Consider the following 21462-nt stretch of genomic DNA (forward strand, 5'->3'; position numbering starts at 1 on the left):
ATTGGTTCAGGCATTTTCATATGTTTCACAGAATATATAGGATATGTTCCTTATGTCGTAACTATAATATTCTTCATTTTTCCACGAATGTGACCTACCAAAATTAGACTTTTTACCAGATTTGTAATAATATAAGCACAACGACGGGTGCACATGCGTAGCAAGATCTCCTTACCCTTCCGTAACACCTTAGATCACCCCAGTAGGATTCGTGTTGCTAAGTCTTGAATTTTCTATGTTTTGTCTGGTTTTTTTTTATTTTTTGCCATGGCGTTGTCAGTTTATTTTCAATCTATGAGTTTGACTATCGCTCTGGTATCTTTCGTCCCTCTTTTATGTAGAAAACAGTGGTTTGAAACTGGTGTTATAGCTAGCTAAACCTCTCACTTGAATTGACCACGAAACAAACATACACAATATGTAAACATAAGGGTACAGCAGTCAACATTGTGTTATATTCTTAATCACTATAAAAAAATATATATAACACAGAAGCACAAAAAGGCCTACATTAAATATAACAACCTCATTCATTGCTTACATTGACAAAGATTTTCACCAAAAATGTGTGTATGTATCACCTAATATTTAAACATTTGAAAAGTATTCGGTACTGGGTGTTTCAGTTGCTTACTCTTACCGCAAAAGGATCTAAATTACCCCCTGAGCTGAAAGATATAGATTAGTAGATATATATCAATTTAATCTATTGAGAGAATTATGACGGATAATTTAAGCGCTGGAAAATCGTTTTCATTTGGAATATATAATCAATACTGCATCTTTAATACTTAAATAACGAGGTCCAATTTATCAGCCGTCATGGGATAAAAACGACAAATCAAAGAATATTTACACATAATTAATATTGTCAATAGTTAACAAGTTCCGGGTCGAATCAGATAAAGATACTAAACGTATATTCACCTGTTACCTTTTACCTTATCTGTACGTTCCTCATCTGACAGACGCACTTCCGAACGTTGTATTAAAGATTTATCTATATACATGGGTCATAATTACAGGGTTGACACTGCCAATCCAATCATTGTCACATTGTTCCCTTTTGAAGTATTTTAATCAGTATGATGTCTTAGATAACAATACGGATACTAAAAATCTGGACTTAAAATAAGGCGTATATGTACAGTTTTTCAATTTGTCAGCCGGAATGACTTAAAACAGAGAATCAAATAATTCAACTTTATTTATAACTCATAAAGGACAATGCTGTTAATTAAAAAGATATTTCATAAAAGGCTTTTTTGTTTTCAAAATAATTTAATTACCAATAATTGATAAGTTCCAGGTCGACGGGTACAAACAGCAAGATTTTGAAAGCAGAGAAAACTGTACATCTTATAATCGGCATGACTTTATCAGATGACAATACCAATACTGAAAAATACTAAAATAAGGCTTACACATAGTTATATATTTTAATTCAGTCAAGAATCCGTGATATCACGGATGTGTTCTAGTAGAAAAGGAAGCATCGCAAACTAGAAAATGAACTGATAGTTGCAAGTCAGGATATGAGGCGGACTTACTTAAGTATATCTAGTGTATTCTGTTTAATTTTGGTAGGATCGATACGTTCCATATAGTTTCGAACTAGAGATAAAGGATACAACATATACAGTAACGTCTGTCTCACATCTTGACTTACATCTAGAAATTGACAGTGAGGATTGGTTAAAAACAAAAATTTAAGACCAAAGAGATGATTTCAGCTTCCAAATTGTTAACTTTTCTATGTAGCAACATTCCAGCAGGGCCTGCATACGGAGTATATATCTTCTACTTGCAACTATATTCCCTGACTTGTATTTCTTACCATGATTTCCTTCATAGAGGATTGCTGCTCACAAGGAACCTTTTAAACCAAGAGTTCCACATGGTGAAGTTGAATATAGTTATCAAAAGTACCAGGATTATAATTTTATACGCCAGACGCGCGTTTCGTCTACATAAGACTCATCAGTGACGCTCAGATCAAAATAGTTAAAAAGCCAAATAAATACAAAGTTGAAGAGCATTGAGGATCCAAAATTCCAAAAAAGTTGTGCCAAATATGGCTAAGGTAATCTACTCCTGGGGTAAGAAAATCCTTAGTTTTTTCGAAAAATTCAAAGTTTTGAAAACCGAAAATTTATAAAAATGACCATATAATTGATATTCATGTCAACACCGAAGTGCTGACTACTGGGCTGGTGATACCCTCAGGGACGAAACGTCCACCAGCAGTGGCATCGACCCAGTGGTGTAAATAGTTATCAAAAGTACCAGGATTATAATTTTATACGCCAGACGCGCGTTTCGTCTACATAAGACTCATCAGTGACGCTCAGATCAAAATAGTTTAAAAGCCAAATAAATACAAAGTTGAAGAGCATTGAGGATCCAAAATTCCAAAAAAGTTGTGCCAAATATGGCTAAGGTAATCTACTCCTGGGGTAAGAAAATCCTTAGTTTTTTCGAAAAATTCAAAGTTTTGAAAACAGAAAAATTATAAAAATGACCATATAATTGATATTCATGTCAACACCGAAGTGCTGACTACTGGGCTGGTGATACCCTCGGGGACGAAACGTCCACCAGCAGTGGCATCGACCCAGTGGTGTAAATAGTTATCAAAAGTACCAGGATTATAATTTTATACGCCAGACGCGCGTTACGTCTACATAAGACTCATCAGTGACGCTCAGATCAAAATAGTTAAAAAGCCAAATAAATACAAAGTTGAAGAGCATTGAGGATCCAAAATTTCAAAAAAGTTGTGCCAAATATGGTTAAGGTAATCTACTCCTGGGGTAAGAAAATCTTTAGTTTTTTCGAAAAATTCAAAGTTTTGAAAACAGAAAATTTATAAAAATGACCATATAATTGATATTCATGTCAACACCGAAGTGCTGACTACTGGGCTGGTGATACCCTCGGGGACGAAACGTCCACCAGCAGTGGCATCGACCCAGTGGTGTAAATAGTTATCAAAAGTACCAGGATTATAATTTTATACGCCAGACGCGCGTTTCGTCTACATAAGACTCATCAGTGACGCTCAGATCAAAATAGTTAAAAAGCCAAATAAATACAAAGTTGAAGAGCATTGAGGATCGAAAATTCCAAAAAAGTTGTGCCAAATATGGCTAAGGTAATCTACTCCTGGGGTAAGAAAATCCTTAGTTTTTTCGAAAAATTCAAAGTTTTGAAAACCGAAAATTTATAAAAATGACCATATAATTGATATTCATGTCAACACCGAAGTGCTGACTACTGGGCTGGTGATACCCTCAGGGACGAAACGTCCACCAGCAGTGGCATCGACCCAGTGGTGTAAATAGTTATCAAAAGTACCAGGATTATAATTTTATACGCCAGACGCGCGTTTCGTCTACATAAGACTCATCAGTGACGCTCAGATCAAAATAGTTTAAAAGCCAAATAAATACAAAGTTGAAGAGCATTGAGGATCCAAAATTCCAAAAAAGTTGTGCCAAATATGGCTAAGGTAATCTACTCCTGGGGTAAGAAAATCCTTAGTTTTTTCGAAAAATTCAAAGTTTTGAAAACAGAAAATTTATAAAAATGACCATATAATTGATATTCATGTCAACACCGAAGTGCTGACTACTGGGCTGGTGATACCCTCAGGGACGAAACGTACACCAGCAGTGGCATCGACCCAGTGGTGTAAATAGTTATCAAAAGTACCAGGATTATAATTTTATACGCCAGACGCGCGTTTCGTCTACATAAGACTCATCAGTGACGCTCAGATCAAAATAGTTAAAAAGCCAAATAAATACAAAGTTGAAGAGCATTGAGGATCCAAAATTCCAAAAAAGTTGTGCCAAATATGGTTAAGGTAATCTACTCCTGGGGTAAGAAAATCTTTATTTTTTTCGAAAAATTCAAAGTTTTGAAAACAGAAAATTTATAAAAATGACCATATAATTGATATTCATGTCAACACCGAAGTGCTGACTACTGGGCTGGTGATACCCTCGGGGACGAAACGTCCACCAGCAGTGGCATCGACCCAGTGGTGTAAATAGTTATCAAAAGTACCAGGATTATAATTTTATACGCCAGACGCGCGTTTCGTCTACATAAGACTCATCAGTGACGCTCAGATCAAAATAGTTAAAAAGCCAAATAAATACAAAGTTGAAGAGCATTGAGGATCCAAAATTCCAAAAATGTTGTGCCAAATATGGCTAAGGTAATCTACTCCTGGGGTAAGAAAATCTTTAGTTTTTTCGAAAAATTCAAAGTTTTGAAAACAGAAAATTTATAAAAATGACCATATAATTGATATTCATGTCAACACCGAAGTGCTGACTACTGGGCTGGTGATACCCTCGGGGACGAAACGTCCACCAGCAGTGGCATCGACCCAGTGGTGTAAATAGTTATCAAAAGTACCAGGATTATAATTTTATACGCCAGACGCGCGTTTCGTCTACATAAGACTCATCAGTGACGCTCAGATCAAAATAGTTAAAAAGCCAAATAAATACAAAGTTGAAGAGCATTGAGGATCCAAAATTCCAAAAAAGTTGTGCCAAATATGGCTAAGGTAATCTACTCCTGGGGTAAGAAAATCCTTAGTTTTTTCGAAAAATTCAAAGTTTTGAAAACAGAAAATTTATAAAAATGACCATATAATTGATATTCATGTCAACACCGAAGTGCTGACTACTGGGCTGGTGATACCCTCGGGGACGAAACGTCCACCAGCAGTGGCATCGACCCAGTGGTGTAAATAGTTATCAAAAGTACCAGGATTATAATTTTATACGCCAGACGCGCGTTACGTCTACATAAGACTCATCAGTGACGCTCAGATCAAAATAGTTAAAAAGCCAAATAAATACAAAGTTGAAGAGCATTGAGGATCCAAAATTCCAAAAAAGTTGTGCGAAATATGGTTAAGGTAATCTACTCCTGGGGTAAGAAAATCTTTAGTTTTTTCGAAAAATTCAAAGTTTTGAAAACAGAAAATTTATAAAAATGACCATATAATTGATATTCATGTCAACACCGAAGTGCTGACTACTGGGCTGGTGATACCCTCGGGGACGAAACGTCCACCAGCAGTGGCATCGACCCAGTGGTGTAAATAGTTATCAAAAGTACCAGGATTATAATTTTATACGCCAGACGCGCGTTTCGTCTACATAAGACTCATCAGTGACGCTCAGATCAAAATAGTTAAAAAGCCAAATAAATACAAAGTTGAAGAGCATTGAGGATCCAAAATTCCAAAAAAGTTGTGCCAAATATGGCTAAGGTAATCTACTCCTGTGGTAAGAAAATCCTTAGTTTTTTCGAAAAATTCAAAGTTTTGAAAACAGAAAATTTATAAAAATGACCATATAATTGATATTCATGTCAACACCGAAGTGCTGACTACTGGGCTGGTGATACCCTCGGGGACAAAACGTCTACCAGCAGTGGCATCGACCCAGTGGTGTAAATAGTTATCAAAAGTACCAGGATTATAATTTTATACGCCAGACGCGCGTTTCGTCTACATAAGACTCATCAGTGACGCTCAGATCAAAATAGTTAAAAAGCCAAATAAATACAAAGTTGAAGAGCATTGAGGATCCAAAATTCCAAAAAAGTTGTGCCAAATATGGCTAAGGTAATCTACTCCTGGGGTAAGAAAATCCTTAGTTTTTTCGAAAAATTCAAAGTTTTGAAAACAGAAAAATTATAAAAATGACCATATAATTGATATTCATGTCAACACCGAAGTGCTGACTACTGGGCTGGTGATACCCTCGGGGACGAAACGTCCACCAGCAGTGGCATCGACCCAGTGGTGTAAATAGTTATCAAAAGTACCAGGATTATAATTTTATACGCCAGACGCGCGTTACGTCTACATAAGACTCATCAGTGACGCTCAGATCAAAATAGTTAAAAAGCCAAATAAATACAAAGTTGAAGAGCATTGAGGATCCAAAATTCCAAAAAAGTTGTGCCAAATATGGTTAAGGTAATCTACTCCTGGGGTAAGAAAATCTTTAGTTTTTTCGAAAAATTCAAAGTTTTGAAAACAGAAAATTTATAAAAATGACCATATAATTGATATTCATGTCAACACCGAAGTGCTGACTACTGGGCTGGTGATACCCTCGGGGACGAAACGTCCACCAGCAGTGGCATCGACCCAGTGGTGTAAATAGTTATCAAAAGTACCAGGATTATAATTTTATACGCCAGACGCGCGTTTCGTCTACATAAGACTCATCAGTGACGCTCAGATCAAAATAGTTAAAAAGCCAAATAAATACAAAGTTGAAGAGCATTGAGGATCCAAAATTCCAAAAAAGTTGTGCCAAATATGGCTAAGGTAATCTACTCCTGGGGTAAGAAAATCCTTAGTTTTTTCGAAAAATTCAAAGTTTTGAAAACAGAAAAATTATAAAAATGACCATATAATTGATATTCATGTCAACACCGAAGTGCTGACTACTGGGCTGGTGATACCCTCGGGGACGAAACGTCCACCAGCAGTGGCATCGACCCAGTGGTTTAAATAGTTATCAAAAGTACCAGGATTATAATTTTATACGCCAGACGCGCGTTTCGTCTACATAAGACTCATCAGTGACGCTCAGATCAAAATAGTTAAAAAGCCAAATAAATACAAAGTTGAAGAGCATTGAGGATCCAAAATTCCAAAAAAGTTGTGCCAAATATGGCTAAGGTAATCTACTCCTGGGGTAAGAAAATCCTTATTTTTTTCGAAAAATTCAAAGTTTTGAAAACAGAAAATTTATAAAAATGACCATATAATTGATATTCATGTCAACACCGAAGTGCTGACTACTGGGCTGGTGATACCCTCGGGGACGAAACGTCCACCAGCAGTGGCATCGACCCAGTGGTGTAAATAGTTATCAAAAGTACCAGGATTATAATTTTATACGCCAGACGCGCGTTTCGTCTACATAAGACTCATCAGTGACGCTCAGATCAAAATAGTTAAAAAGCCAAATAAATACAAAGTTGAAGAGCATTGAGGATCCAAAATTCCAAAAAAGTTGTGCCAAATATGGCTAAGGTAATCTACTCCTGGGGTAAGAAAATCCTTAGTTTTTTCGAAAAATTCAAAGTTTTGAAAACAGAAAAATTATAAAAATGACCATATAATTGATATTCATGTCAACACCGAAGTGCTGACTACTGGGCTGGTGATACCCTCGGGGACGAAACGTCCACCAGCAGTGGCATCGACCCAGTGGTGTAAATAGTTATCAAAAGTACCAGGATTATAATTTTATACGCCAGACGCGCGTTTCGTCTACATAAGACTCATCAGTGACGCTCAGATCAAAATAGTTAAAAAGCCAAATAAATACAAAGTTGAAGAGCATTGAGGATCCAAAATTCCAAAAAAGTTGTGCCAAATATGGCTAAGGTAATCTACTCCTGGGGTAAGAAAATCCTTAGTTTTTTCGAAAAATTCAAAGTTTTGAAAACAGAAAAATTATAAAAATGACCATATAATTGATATTCATGTCAACACCGAAGTGCTGACTACTGGGCTGGTGATACCCTCGGGGACGAAACGTCCACCAGCAGTGGCATCGACCCAGTGGTTTAAATAGTTATCAAAAGTACCAGGATTATAATTTTATACGCCAGACGCGCGTTTCGTCTACATAAGACTCATCAGTGACGCTCAGATCAAAATAGTTAAAAAGCCAAATAAATACAAAGTTGAAGAGCATTGAGGATCCAAAATTCCAAAAAAGTTGTGCCAAATATGGCTAAGGTAATCTACTCCTGGGGTAAGAAAATCCTTAGTTTTTTCGAAAAATTCAAAGTTTTGAAAACAGAAAATTTATAAAAATGACCATATAATTGATATTCATGTCAACACCGAAGTGCTGACTACTGGGCTGGTGTTACCCTCGGGGACGAAACGTCCACCAGCAGTGGCATCGACCCAGTGGTGTAAATAGTTATCAAAAGTACCAGGATTATAATTTTATACGCCAGACGCGCGTTTCGTCTACATAAGACTCATCAGTGACGCTCAGATCAAAATAGTTAAAAAGCCAAATAAATACAAAGTTGAAGAGCATTGAGGATCCAAAATTCCAAAAAAGTTGTGCCAAATATGGCTAAGGTAATATACTCCTGGGGTAAGAAAATCCTTATTTTTTTTCGAAAAATTCAAAGTTTTGAAAACAGAAAATTTATAAAAATGACCATATAATTGATATTCATGTCAACATCGAAGTGCTGACTACTGGGCTGGTGATACCCTCGGGGACGAAACGTCCACCAGCAGTGGCATCGACCCAGTGGTGTAAATAGTTATCAAAAGTACCAGGATTATAATTTTATACGCCAGACGCGCGTTACGTCTACATAAGACTCATCAGTGACGCTCAGATCAAAATAGTTAAAAAGCCAAATAAATACAAAGTTGAAGAGCATTGAGGATCCAAAATTCCAAAAAAGTTGTGCCAAATATGGTTAAGGTAATCTACTCCTGGGGTAAGAAAATCTTTAGTTTTTTCGAAAAATTCAAAGTTTTGAAAACAGAAAATTTATAAAAATGACCATATAATTGATATTCATGTCAACACCGAAGTGCTGACTACTGGGCTGGTGATACCCTCGGGGACGAAACGTCCACCAGCAGTGGCATCGACCCAGTGGTGTAAATAGTTATCAAAAGTACCAGGATTATAATTTTATACGCCAGACGCGCGTTTCGTCTACATAAGACTCATCAGTGACGCTCAGATCAAAATAGTTAAAAAGCCAAATAAATACAAAGTTGAAGAGCATTGAGGATCCAAAATTCCAAAAAAGTTGTGCCAAATATGGCTAAGGTAATCTACTTCTGGGGTAAGAAAATCCTTATTTTTTTCCAAAAATTCAAAGTTTTGAAAACAGAAAATTTATAAAAATGACCATATAATTGATATTCATGTCAACACCGAAGTGCTGACTACTGGGCTTGTGATACCCTTGGGAACGAAACGTCCACCAGCAGTGGAATCGACCCAGTGGTGTAAATAGTTATCAAAAGTACCAGGATTATAATTTTATACGCCAGACGCGCGTTTCGTCTACATAAGACTCATCAGTGACGCTCAGATCAAAATAGTTAAAAAGCCAAATAAATACAAAGTTGAAGAGCATTGAGGATCCAAAATTCCAAAAAATTCCTTTGTACCTTTTTCAGACGCCATCACTAGTTGGTTTACTGGTTTGGAATTACCGATTCACAGATGTTATCGGATTTTTTTCATTATGTTGTAACCACAATCCCCTTCCCTTTTCATGAATTAACCTACTAATATTAGACGAGATTCTGAGATCGCCCCTGTTTTTTGAATGGATTCGTGTTGCTTAGTCTTTAGTATTCTATGTTGTGTATTGTGTACTATTATTTGTCTGTTTCCCTGTTAGTCATAGCTTTGTCAGATTATGTTCGATCTATGAGTTTGACTTAGCCTCTTATATCTTTCGCGCCTATTTTCCAAACTGAAATTATTCAGTAAGTGTACATCATTTAAAAGATGGAACGTAAAATCAGTAGATAATGCTTGCTTTTCATTCTTCCTGAAAATCTGTATGACATATATAGATATACGAATATGTGGTATGACTGCCAATGAGACAACTCTCCATCCAATTTACAATTTGTAGCAGAAAAAAAAACATTACAGACCAGTGTCTTCAACACGGAGCACTGGCTCACACCAAACAGCAAGCTGTAAAGGGCAAAAAAAGAATAAAACCATTCAAACGGGAAAATCAACGGTCGAATATATATTTATATAAAAAAGGAGAAACAAGAAACACTTTATAACCACATTAACAACTACTGAATATCAGCTTCCTGAACTAGAACAAGTGCAAACAAATACTGCGGGATTAAACATTTTAATAGGTAAAAACCATCGCCCGTACCCGAAAAAAACGTGTATAGAAAGACACACCATAAAATTTCAATTGAAATAGATTAACGCAAAAAAAGAACATATTGTCACAAGTGAACATACACTGAACGGAGAGATTTATCTATGATAAAATATAAATATAAAATCAATAAAATAAAATAAAATAAAATAAGGGGTGAATAAATAAAGACAACAGAAGTAAAAAGAAACCCCAAATCAGCTAAATTGATTCGTGCATGATAAAGACATAAATATATCAAATGTTTCGTGTTTATTTTTAGTGATGAAATGCGAAGGCATCTAGGCACTATCTCAGTCATTACAAAAAAATGTACATTTTTCGGTTATTGTCTATTGTCTGTTTCATTTGTAAGTTTGACATATTTTTTTAATTTAACATAAGAGTTTGCATATTGTGCAAGATAGTACATGCAAATATTAGTGTGCCAATTTCCATGCGTCCATTTTTGATAAATAACATTTGCATTCAAATTCTCTGTACATAAAACTGCATTTGAAGGTAAACAGAATGATTTTTCTACATTTAGTAACATCATGATTACAAATAAATAACTTTCCAGGTTTCAAATCATGACACTTTTATTCCACAGTCACGGGAATGTCTGTTCATCAATATTTGTCCTTGCTGTTACTATTTATTTGTTTACGGAATAAAACTAATTTCTCCCTCAAATAACGGCGGTTTTTAATGGTGACGTCGTAGGCGTGGATACAGGACGTAACGACATGGTGAAATTTTTTATATGGAAAGATTTTGGTCATCAGAATCAAAAGATCGGTAGGTATTGATGTATGCGTACCTTTTTATAATGTCTTTAATGTTACCAGTTGATAGATAATTTTCAATTGCATAAGACTAATGAAACGCTTGTTACCGTAACTTAGGCATGGGCCGGAAGTATAAAAACACTACATCAATTATTAGAGGGCGACTTTTTTAAAACCAATTTAAGTTATGTACTAATTTTTCCATCCTGTTACTGTCCTTCCTGTTACAAAGACAGTGGTAACAGGAGGGACAAATATGGTAACAGGATAGACATACTTTGTAAGAAAACTCAAAATGCCTCTTACATTATCGCATATAAATTGTTACACATATTTATTACCGTACGGTATATTAATTCATAAAATGTACATTTGTATTGAGGTATTTCTAGAACAAGTCAAGTGCTACCTTGACTGGTAACAGGATGGACAACATTATTAATTGTGCAACTATAATTTAGAATTCAGTTGCCGATATTACTGTACAGCTATTATTCAAGCGTGTCATATGGAATACGCATTGTTTCTTTTCAATACCCTTTGGATGCTTTACCCTTTGCGATTTGTATTTAAAACGTTTCTTTAGTACCTGAACCTAATTTGGTTCATTTTGTTCCTTGATGTGTTATTTTGTTCTGCTTGGGTTGTAAAACTATCATCATATTTTGCCAACTTTTGTACTGGTTTCTTAGAGACACGATACTTTCTCGTTACAGGCAAATAGAGATACAGACCTTGCGAGACGACAGCAACACTTATGACACAAAATAATGTCTTTTATTTAAAAAAAAAGGGGGGTGCACAACATATAAATGTGGGTATATTATACCTCCGGTTGTGGTTTGAACTCCCCTGCCCTATTCATAAAATAACAATGTGAAAATCCCTTCTCCGTCACATATATATTTCACAGCTACCACTATCATACTTAAATGAGATGATATTAGGAGATACAAATATTAGAACACCAATTTTAGTCTACAGTAGGTGCACATCATGTACGTATGGGTCGACCCATTATTTGGTATAAGAATTTCTACCCATTGTTTTATTGCCTTCTTAAAGTTGCAGGTCATTGATATATTTGCCATTCCAAATATAAATACGCTCACCAGCGGCAAATCTGTGTGTATTATTCATTTTCATAATTTTTATAATGACATACCCCCCTTTTTTTTGGACGCCTCCGTGCTTTTCTTTGCCAAACCCATTAAGAGACGCTGCTACAACTTCCAGAATATTGGCTATCATTCCAAATAAAATCAGAACCTCTTCGTGAACTTATGGAGATGATCCAAAAATCCAAGAATGACAAGCCTTCAGTGTTAAAATGTGTCAGAAACTAGATACATGTATATCAGAATCATTGACAATAAGAAAAAAATAATTTGAATTTTCGTTCAGTTGTATTGTTGTGTTCTTTTAAAAGAGGGACGAAAGACACCAAAGGGACAGTCAAACTCGTAAATCTAAAACAAACTGACAACGCCATGGCTAAAAATGAAAAAGCCAAACAGAAAAACAATAGTACACATGACACAACATATAAAACTAAAGAATAAACAACACGAACCCCACCAAAAACTAGGGGTGATTTAATTGTCCTCATGTTTTTAAACATATGAAATAAGTTTTGCTTTTTACGCCTATACCTTCAACCTTCTCTAAGACGGTACGATGGGTGGTTGTTCTTGTGATTGGTTAGCCTCCAGTGGACACTTAAAGGCATATTCAGGAAGAGAATATGATAAATAAATAAGAACCAACATGCTGAACTTGGTCTCAAAAGCGGTAGTTCACAGAAAGGCATGTCATCTTATGTACTGATTTTTACGACTTGCGGCAACCAAATCTTATTTCATACTTAGCGGGAAAAAAACAAAAAACACCAATACCAATTTTTCATTTGTTTTTATTTTGTTTTGTTTGTTCGACCCGGACAGGGTTGATACGCGTATAAATGGTTCGTGTATAATGTTTAGATACTTATTATATCTCCCGTTCGTATCCCTATGAAATTCAAAATCCAGTTTTTTGTTATTGATTTTCGTGACCCAAATTATGTTTTGTCTCTACTGTTACCACTTTGTCCTCCCTGATACTGCCTTTGTTCGTTCCTGTTACCCCAGAAAATGTGTAAAATAATTTTTACAATCAACATAACTGATCTATTGACTAAGTTTCCAGTTAGTATAATTGAAAAGGGACAAAATAGTAAATTTTCAATGCCACTGTCTCCACAATATTTTTTTAAGAGTGTTTGAAAAATAAGAAATGTGATGATTTTCCTGAACGTACCGACTATCTGCAGATATTTTTTGGGTAATCTACATAAATGATGAATGTAAATGTGATTTCAAATGAACACTGCTATGCAAATGTGAGCCACACCTTTCATTGGATATTTTCTTTACTATTATCACTTTTGCTATCAGTTAAAAAAAGTAACAGGATGGACAAAATCTGACACAAGCTGGCACACAATTTTAAAATAAAATTTTCTCAGGTGTTGTTAAGATTGCATATTTTGAAAATATATTAACAAATCAATATGCTATTGTTTTTTTAAATTAATTTGCATTTATTTTAACATTTTTTTTGGAAAAGTTCAGATTCCGAATGTGTACTTTATTTTGAAATGACTGATCTACCAGACTGATGACAACACAATGGAGCACTATTTTTTGTTTGAAGACGTGCCAGGCTTTGATTCAAATATTTACATCTTAAACCTCTTTAATTCAAATATTTACATCTTAAATCGCTTTAACAAACGAAAACATTTAAATTAGGGTTTACTAACAAAACCCTTTCATGAAATTAAAGAAACAAGGAAAACCTAATCATGTTTAATCAGAACAGTCATTGCGACCGTGGAAGTAGAATGACTATTAGTCCTCAATAGCTACCTCAGTCGCTGTATAAACAAAATACCTGTCTTTCAATGAATTAGACTATAAGATAACTGCAAATTGTCTGAGTATAAGTCTTTATCAAAAGAAATGTTCTCTGTTACTGTAATCTGATCATCTAATGACTATTTCTTTCTTCTTGTAATTTCATCGTTGAATAATTCATACGGTGAATATCCCCCCAAGCGATGACTAACGTGTACGTATAAACGGATGCAAATGTCTGTCCAAGTTCATTGTGCAATTGCATCGACTAATTGAAACTTTCGACGTGATATTCGATACGTTTTCAATCTAACGATAACTTTAATTGTAAAAATCTGTCATATCGCCTCATGCTAGGAATGTCTTCACTGTACCTTTAACATACGTTTTACATACGGGACATTTACGCATTGCTGGAGCACAGTCTGTACAACATACAATATGTCCACATGGTAAGAAAGCGACAGTAGAGTCAAACTCTCTACACACTTTACATTGGCTTTGTTCTTGTAGCTGTCTATTTTCTTCTAAAATCAAATGAGTGTCTGAAAAAATCAAAAAGGGATAGAATCAATTATAGTCGCCGTCACGTAAATTTGGCACCATGATTTTTGTCAAATAAATCTTTAATATCAGCCGCGTTTACTCAAGATGATGTTTTTCATTTAGCGGAAGTAAAATCCTGTCCAAATATCCACTACTGTCCTACCTTTTATTGTGTTTGCACTGTATAAGCCCGACCTCCACATTTTTCAAGATTATTTACATTGTAAAACCGCCATCTTGGTTTCTATGAGGCTCCCTTATTCCATAACATTCGTTACCCTCCGGTAATATCATTGTCATTGATGATACAATTTACCGCCCTTTTTACATAACAATAACGAAAAGCTCCGAGAGACAAAAGAAAATGGAGAGCACGTGGAACTCCACGGCAACACTTCCGGTAATAACAATGTCGGATTCTACCATACAAAATAATCTTGGAATATGTGAAGGTCAGGATTATACAGTGCAAACACAATAAAAGGTAGGACAGTAGTGGATATTTGGACAGGATTTTTCTTCAGTTAATTGAAAAACATGATCTTTAGTAAACTCGGTCGATATTTAAGAAAATTTTGACAAAAAATGGTGCCAATTTTACGTGACGGTGTAGTGAGTAGTGAGAATAGAAAACAAAGTTGCAAAATTCGAAATGTCCATCAATCATCATATTCATTTTCATTTCCTGAATTTTGTCACGATATGAAAGAACCATATCTGGTTAGTTGCGATTATATTGGATACAAATTTTTGCGTTATCAGTGAAATTAAATCATTTATATAACCAAGTGTGAAATCAAATTAAACTGCTAATTTATAGTTTTATAGAAATTCTGTCGGTAGTATGCACATGGGAAATGTTTTTTTAGATTATGTCTGTGTTTCAAATTGATAGCAACGTTCGGTATTTGCAGTGTTTGGTCTTTAGATAACAAAAGTAGTCCTAATCTGTACCGATACCGTGCCACATATTCTCTTTTTATGACATTTATCTAAGTGTGGACTATGATACCGGGTGGTGTATGCAGAGCAGATAACGTAAATCCTGTCGACGCAACATGTCTCGCTTCTTTTTGAGGTTCATGCAATTTCTGATTTGGTTTCTTACCTTGATTTTTACATCGGAAAATACTGTTAGTCTAATAAATGATAATTAATTCTTTATTAAAGCACAAATTACACCCATAAGATGGCCAAAGGAATGATAATTATCAATGCAAAAGAGCACAGTTGTTTGTCAAAGGAATTCTGATTATGTTGTGAGAAATGTGTTAAAAATACAATAAAATATGATTACAGTAAAGCAATCAAGCATAATGTTTTTCATGAGTTATTAGCAGTAATCACTTGTTGTTGATGCTTGTACTACATTTATTGCTTGAAATATTTTTACATTCTTACCATCAAAAGAAGCGCCACCTATGCCTTTTCCTGTGCTAGTTTCTTGTACATTCAAAACTTCTACTGTTTGCTGGTGGTCCTCTCTGAGAAGAACATTCATGATATCTGTTGCTGAAACATCTGAGAATCCTTCAACTGGAAAATGATTTTGGACATTTGATGTTAGAACTTTAACAAATTGATTTTTTATCACTAACCTTAATATCAAATATATTTAATTGAATTATATTTTTGATTAAAAAAAACAAAGTTCATTTATTTTAACGAATCAAAACACAAACAATGCCCATTCAAGTCCGCACAATATATGATAAACCATTATTGATGATCTTTAACTCGAGTCAGAGTCGGGGATTGTGATGTTCTTCTGGAAAACAAAACACTTATACATGGCATTTAATCATACCATTCAATTAAATTTTCATTGCTATTCAAAGATTTTGATTCCGTACATTTTAATCATCATTTACCTGAGCTCAGTCTCTGAATTTCAATTACAGCATCGATTACTTGATGGCTGTTAAATCCCATCTCTATAACAGTTCTAGCTGCAATAGTTTGCAATATCCTTCGCTCCGTGTGTTCTATATTTGTTGTGGAAACATAATTATAAGTAGTATTCACCCTTGAAGCAACAGTGGTACTATCATTAGTAACTGGTTGTATGCCCGATGATGAATTTCTGCTATTTGATTGTTCTTGTACTTGGTAATTTGGTGTGCACATATTACTCTTGTCCAAACCGGCCACAGAAGTGGAAGCCATGGTTGTATTCCTATTAGATGTGACAGTTCGATCTTCTTGTTGGTTTTTAGGACTGTAGGTGCTGTTTTCGTTACCCTTTTGATCCTGAAAAGCCATACAATAGTTATCAAATGTACAAGGATGACAAAAAGTGAACGCCAGACGCGCGTTTCGTCTACCTAAGACTCATCAGTGACGCTCACATCAAAATATTTAGTAAGCTCAAAGTTGAAGAGCATCGCGGGTCCAAAATTTCCAAAAAGTTGTGCCAAATACGGCTAAGGTAATCTTTGCCTGGGATAAGAAAATCCTTAGTTTTTCGAAACAATATTCTTAAACATCGACAAATATTCTGAATCTACCAAAATTTATAAAAGTCGTGAGTTCTGGTCCAACCAAACCAATAAAACCAGTTTTCGTATACAAATTATAAAATGAATCGAATTACTGCACGAAAAATGAAAAGGAGTAGATCCGGTAAGAGCCCTTTTTGGCCCCAAAATATAGCAGTTTTACAAAATTGTTAAAAAGTAAACTTTTAGTTATTTATTGGATAGTAGAATGGTTCTGCTACATACATATTGGCTGTTTTTGACAATACAATGCACACATATTGAGTACTAGCACCATTAAATAGTTATCAAAGGTACCAGGATTATAAGTTATTATCATTAAGTGATGCTTAATTACTGAAATCTTCACAATTCCAGCATTTTAGTTAAATTTAAGACGGTTTTCGTGTAAAACGAAAGTGGCCGCATTCGTGTTCATCCAAAATATTGAAATGGAAGTTGTATTTAATAATAATACATAACATATATAAAGATTGAGGATGAACACGGATGCGGCCACTTTCATTTTTGACAAAAAACATCTGAAAAGTGACATTTTTTCGCATATTTGGTAGATTTTTCATATTTTAGCTTGAATCGGATCGTTTTTATTGACTAAATGAGTTAAAATCTTTCACAAAAAATAATTAATTCAAATGAAATAGACACTCAAGTGTTTGAAATCGGTCAAAATCTTTCGTCAGATGAAACTGAAATTTGAGGCCAAAATCGGTCCTTACCGGACCTACTCCTTTCACTGTATGAAAAAATGCATGAAGATAACATTAATAAATACAGTGATTGATATGACTGTTTAGGGCAGAAGGTAATTGATTTACGCAAATTTGCATACAAGCTTTTTTTTATTTAGCCAATTTAAATATGTAAATAAAAATGAAAATGCATGTGCTACTTTAAGAAATAAATTTGGTCGATTTTGAGACATTTATCCAAAATTTGTGGGTTTTTTTTCCCTTGTTTTTGATTTTTTTCCCCTTTTCTATCCATTGGATGGATACACCTACATTGTAACTATAAAAACAAGTCCTTTTCTTTGTAAAAACATTTTGGAAATTGTTCAAATATAATTATGCTCTAAATCTGTATAACAATTCTTTAAAAATATTTGTATTTCATAAAAGCTTCGTGATGTTAGAAAAATATTGTCATTTTCTGCTGTAATGTAATTTATCTAATTTAAAAAAAAAGGTACAAATTATCTTCAAACGTTACCTGAGATCACCCCTAGATTTTGATGGGTTCGTGTTGCTTATTCTTTAGTTTTTGATGTTGTGTCTTGTGTACTATTGTTTGTCTGTTTGTCTTTAAATGTTTTAGCCATGATGTTGTCAGTTTATTTTCGATTTATGAGTTTGAATGTCTCTCTGGTATCTTTCGTCTCTCTTTTATCAAACCTAATGTCATTTAAAATGAGGGGTCCCCGACATGTTTGAAATTAAATAGACTGTGTTCTGAAAATCAGTTGAAAAAAATGCCCTTTTTCCCGATGCAGAAAAGATTAGCGAAGGAAACGTATTAAATATGTCTAGTATATATTTAAATATACATACACCTGATACAGAAAGCGACGAGGTATTGGAACAAATATCATTACAGTACCAAAATATATTTAAAAATCTTAAAATAAAACGGTAGCAAAACCTGTTGCACAGATCAGTTGGATTAAGCAAATCATATGTTTGTTAAACCAATATATTGTTTTATAAAAATCATGAATTTGGCTCAATTTAAAAACCCTCACAAAATCACTTAATTATTCATATGGCAATGCACAATTTATAAAAGCCTTCTTTTCATTTGAAACAGACATTGTCTTTATGTGCACATTAAATATAACATTTCAAAATAAGAATACCATGTAATGCTTTTTCAAAACAGCTTGTATGAAGTGCTCTCCCTTGTTTTGTTTCAGGAAGCCACATTGCGGGAACCAGCGAGCATGCTCAACCCATGGGTCATCACCTGCTTCCCAGTTTCTAAGTCCTCCGCCACAGTGGAAGCATCTAGTGTAGTCATGGTACCCAGCAAACAGGAAACCAGCTAATGCCATCTCACGTGGTGTTTGGTTTAAATATCCTGGCCATCCTTCAAATGAACTTATTCGCACTTGAAGGGGAGCATAGTTTACGTATCTCGGATTTTGATTCTGAATACCGATATCCAGATGATTATTACTAGAACCTCTTTTATAATTACACGCTGTAGAATTATTCGTTATACCAATATTCTGTGAATTGTTTTTACAGTTAATTGTGGGATTTTTATCACTATAAGTATTACTAGCATTGCTTTGAGACCATTGAGGCGATACGACAGTAGGTTGATCTTCCACAATATCATGATGGTGGAAATGTCTATCGGAGGACGTAATATCACTTATATCATCATTTTGCCGTCCGCTGGTTAAAACGTTTGATGAATAAACATGTTCATTTGAATCCAACGTAACGTGGGTTGTTGATATATTGTTGAGCGTAGATGGTTGTACTTCCATTCGCGATTGTCTTCTTTTATTTTGCAATTGTAAAGTGTCCTGTCTATTTCCATTCGCAACGACATCACATAAAGGAGATATTTGCCTATGAATATGCATAGGATCATCACCGGAAATCCAGTCACTGTAAATTACTTCACATAGAAAACATTTTGTTTCAGTAGAATTCCCCGTGGAATAAAATCCAGCTCCGGCGAGACGAACCATACTTATGTTTATATTTCGCGGAAAATTACGTAGTGAAAATAGTCGTAGCATTTCAATTGACATCGAGTCATTAGTTATTTGACCCTTCGCAATGTATTTGAAGTACTTATCCATGTTTGAAATCATAACAATTTAGGCAACCAAAAATATAACTTTTGCCTGTAATGTTGTATTTGACCAAATGATTTGATGTCTTTGTCAATTGAAGTTCAGATTTCAATCATTGTTACATCAATACAGTAGTACTAGTCTCGAATTCAAATATAACAAACGCTACTTTTTTAAAGAAAAAAAACCAGCAACTTCTGGCTATCTCCTCGGTTCATTTTTGTTAATCTATTATATTCCTTATTAATTGCAAAAGCATCACTTATAGTCATGTGTAGAGGTTTTTAAGTGAATGTTTTTTTTTTATCATTTACATTTCTGCATAATTGTTAATCTCGTGTAACAATGTCTGTGAACGCTATACCTGCAGCAGCTTTCCATGACGGCTTTGATGATTGCTGTAAAGAAAAACATTGATATAATTTTTCAAAATATAATCAGAACATATCAATTTTCTTTGAATGTAATCATGGAGTTAAATAGTGTAACAAATAAGATATATTCCCTCATTCTAATCAAAACTCATCATTAAAATAAGACTGTTTTTGGAATTCGCATAGCAAATAAGTGTTTATTATACAAAATATACATCAGTTACTTTCAAATTAAATCAATTGAAAGGACAAATTTATTTCGCAGCATTAAAAACCAAACATTTGATAAGATTTTATAATTTAAGAAATCTTGATGTTAGTGAAAGACTAACCTTAGTTTGAAGTCACTGATAAATAATAAACAAATAACAATGTTTTTCAATTTAAAGATATGGCATAAACAGTCTGTAAAAGCAGGACCTTGTCAAATACAAATTTTAAATTTCCACTGGATTTTGAACTGCGATTCTGATATCTATTATGTATCTATGGTTTTTGAATGAATGATAATAAGCCTTACTTTTTCGTCTCCTTGATTTTAACTATGTTAGCCGACATTATGAATTCATGAATGCCTCGAAATTTGCGCCGGACAAAAAGCAAGAAAACGTCTCATAGTTTGAAGCCAGAAGCATTCCTATGACTTTAACTATTTATGGTGCCGAAGACGATAACACCAATTCACAGAATTTTTGTTTGATGACAATTTTACAATGAATTTTCATGTGGTCCCGAACTTTTTTTCCATATAAATATATGTATTTCGACTCCTGATGAGTCAAAATTGGATGAGTCGAAATTTCAATTGAGTCAAACTAAATTCACAGTCCCAAGGTTAACAAAACCATTCAAAATTCATTATTTATCTCGAACTAATACAAATATGTCAAAACATGACCAGCGGGATTTAAATGGATTGAAAAGTTAACCTGACAATACACTGACCCCTGTAATTGATTTATGACATACTATTTCCACGAGTGTTTACCTGAGACTATCTTTTATAGAATTTTCATAAATGATTATAGATACATTGTTTATGTCCATAACAAGGTATACAAAACAATTCATCGTGATTTACACTAATGAGGTTGGATGTGTATAAAGTGAGGATTAAGACTTCCGTTGATAATCCCCTAAAATCTACTCAATCGGCGTCTTTTATCTTGTTGTATTTTCTTTTGAAAAGAAAATGTGAGATGAAACAAAACGGAGATAAATCTATATTTTCTAAAATCTCTTGTATCGAAAATAAACAATTTTGTCAACTTTGAATGACCTAAATAACTCTAAGATCGATTGGAAATTACTCTCTGAAATAAAGGCCATAGGAAAAATTGTAACTGAAACATTTGAAGAAGTAAAAATAATTTTATTATAATACTGAAATAGTTATCAAAAGTACCAGGATTATAATTTAGTACGCCTGACGCGCGTTTGTCTACATAAGACTCATCAGTTACGCTCATATCAAAATATTTATAAAGCCAAACAAGTACAAAATTGAAGGGCATAAGGGATCCAAAATTAAAAAAAAAACATCGATCTGATACCAGAATATCGATCCCCTTCCCATATTAATCCGGATTTATTTTAGCATTACCA

At 34.3% G+C, this 21462-nt stretch overlaps 1 protein-coding gene across 1 annotated transcript; it reads right to left on the bottom strand.

The window, feature by feature from the left end:
• Positions 1-13834: 13834 nt before the first annotated feature.
• On the bottom strand, positions 13835-19375 carry LOC134690248 (baculoviral IAP repeat-containing protein 3-like). The gene is made up of 4 exons (XM_063550225.1): positions 18530-19375; positions 16042-16426; positions 15578-15712; positions 13835-14175 (listed from the first exon to the last, which is right to left on the bottom strand). The coding sequence occupies exons 1-4, from the start codon at positions 19373-19375 to the stop codon at positions 13979-13981; spliced, it is 1563 nt and encodes a 520-aa protein (XP_063406295.1). The 3' UTR covers positions 13835-13978.
• Between the last annotated feature and the right edge of the window lie 2087 nt (positions 19376-21462).

The sequence above is a fragment of the Mytilus trossulus genome, chromosome 11 (assembly GCF_036588685.1).
Source record: "Mytilus trossulus isolate FHL-02 chromosome 11, PNRI_Mtr1.1.1.hap1, whole genome shotgun sequence".
NCBI classification, from domain to species: Eukaryota; Metazoa; Mollusca; class Bivalvia; order Mytilida; family Mytilidae; genus Mytilus; species Mytilus trossulus.

What these genes read in the sequence shown, in the direction of transcription:
- LOC134690248 (XM_063550225.1), bottom strand. Translation starts at nt 19,375, where the DNA reads ATGGTTCGTCTCGCCGGAGCTGGATTTTATTCCACGGGGAATTCTACT. An exon ending in TTTTGAAAAAGCATTACATG is followed by an intron (nt 16,427 to 18,529) that starts GTATTCTTATTT and finishes ATGGCTTTTCAG; the next exon opens with GATCAAAAGGGTAACGAAAA. An exon ending in GAGACTGAGCTCAGGTAAAT is followed by an intron (nt 15,713 to 16,041) that starts GATGATTAAAAT and finishes ATCATTTTCCAG; the next exon opens with TTGAAGGATTCTCAGATGTT.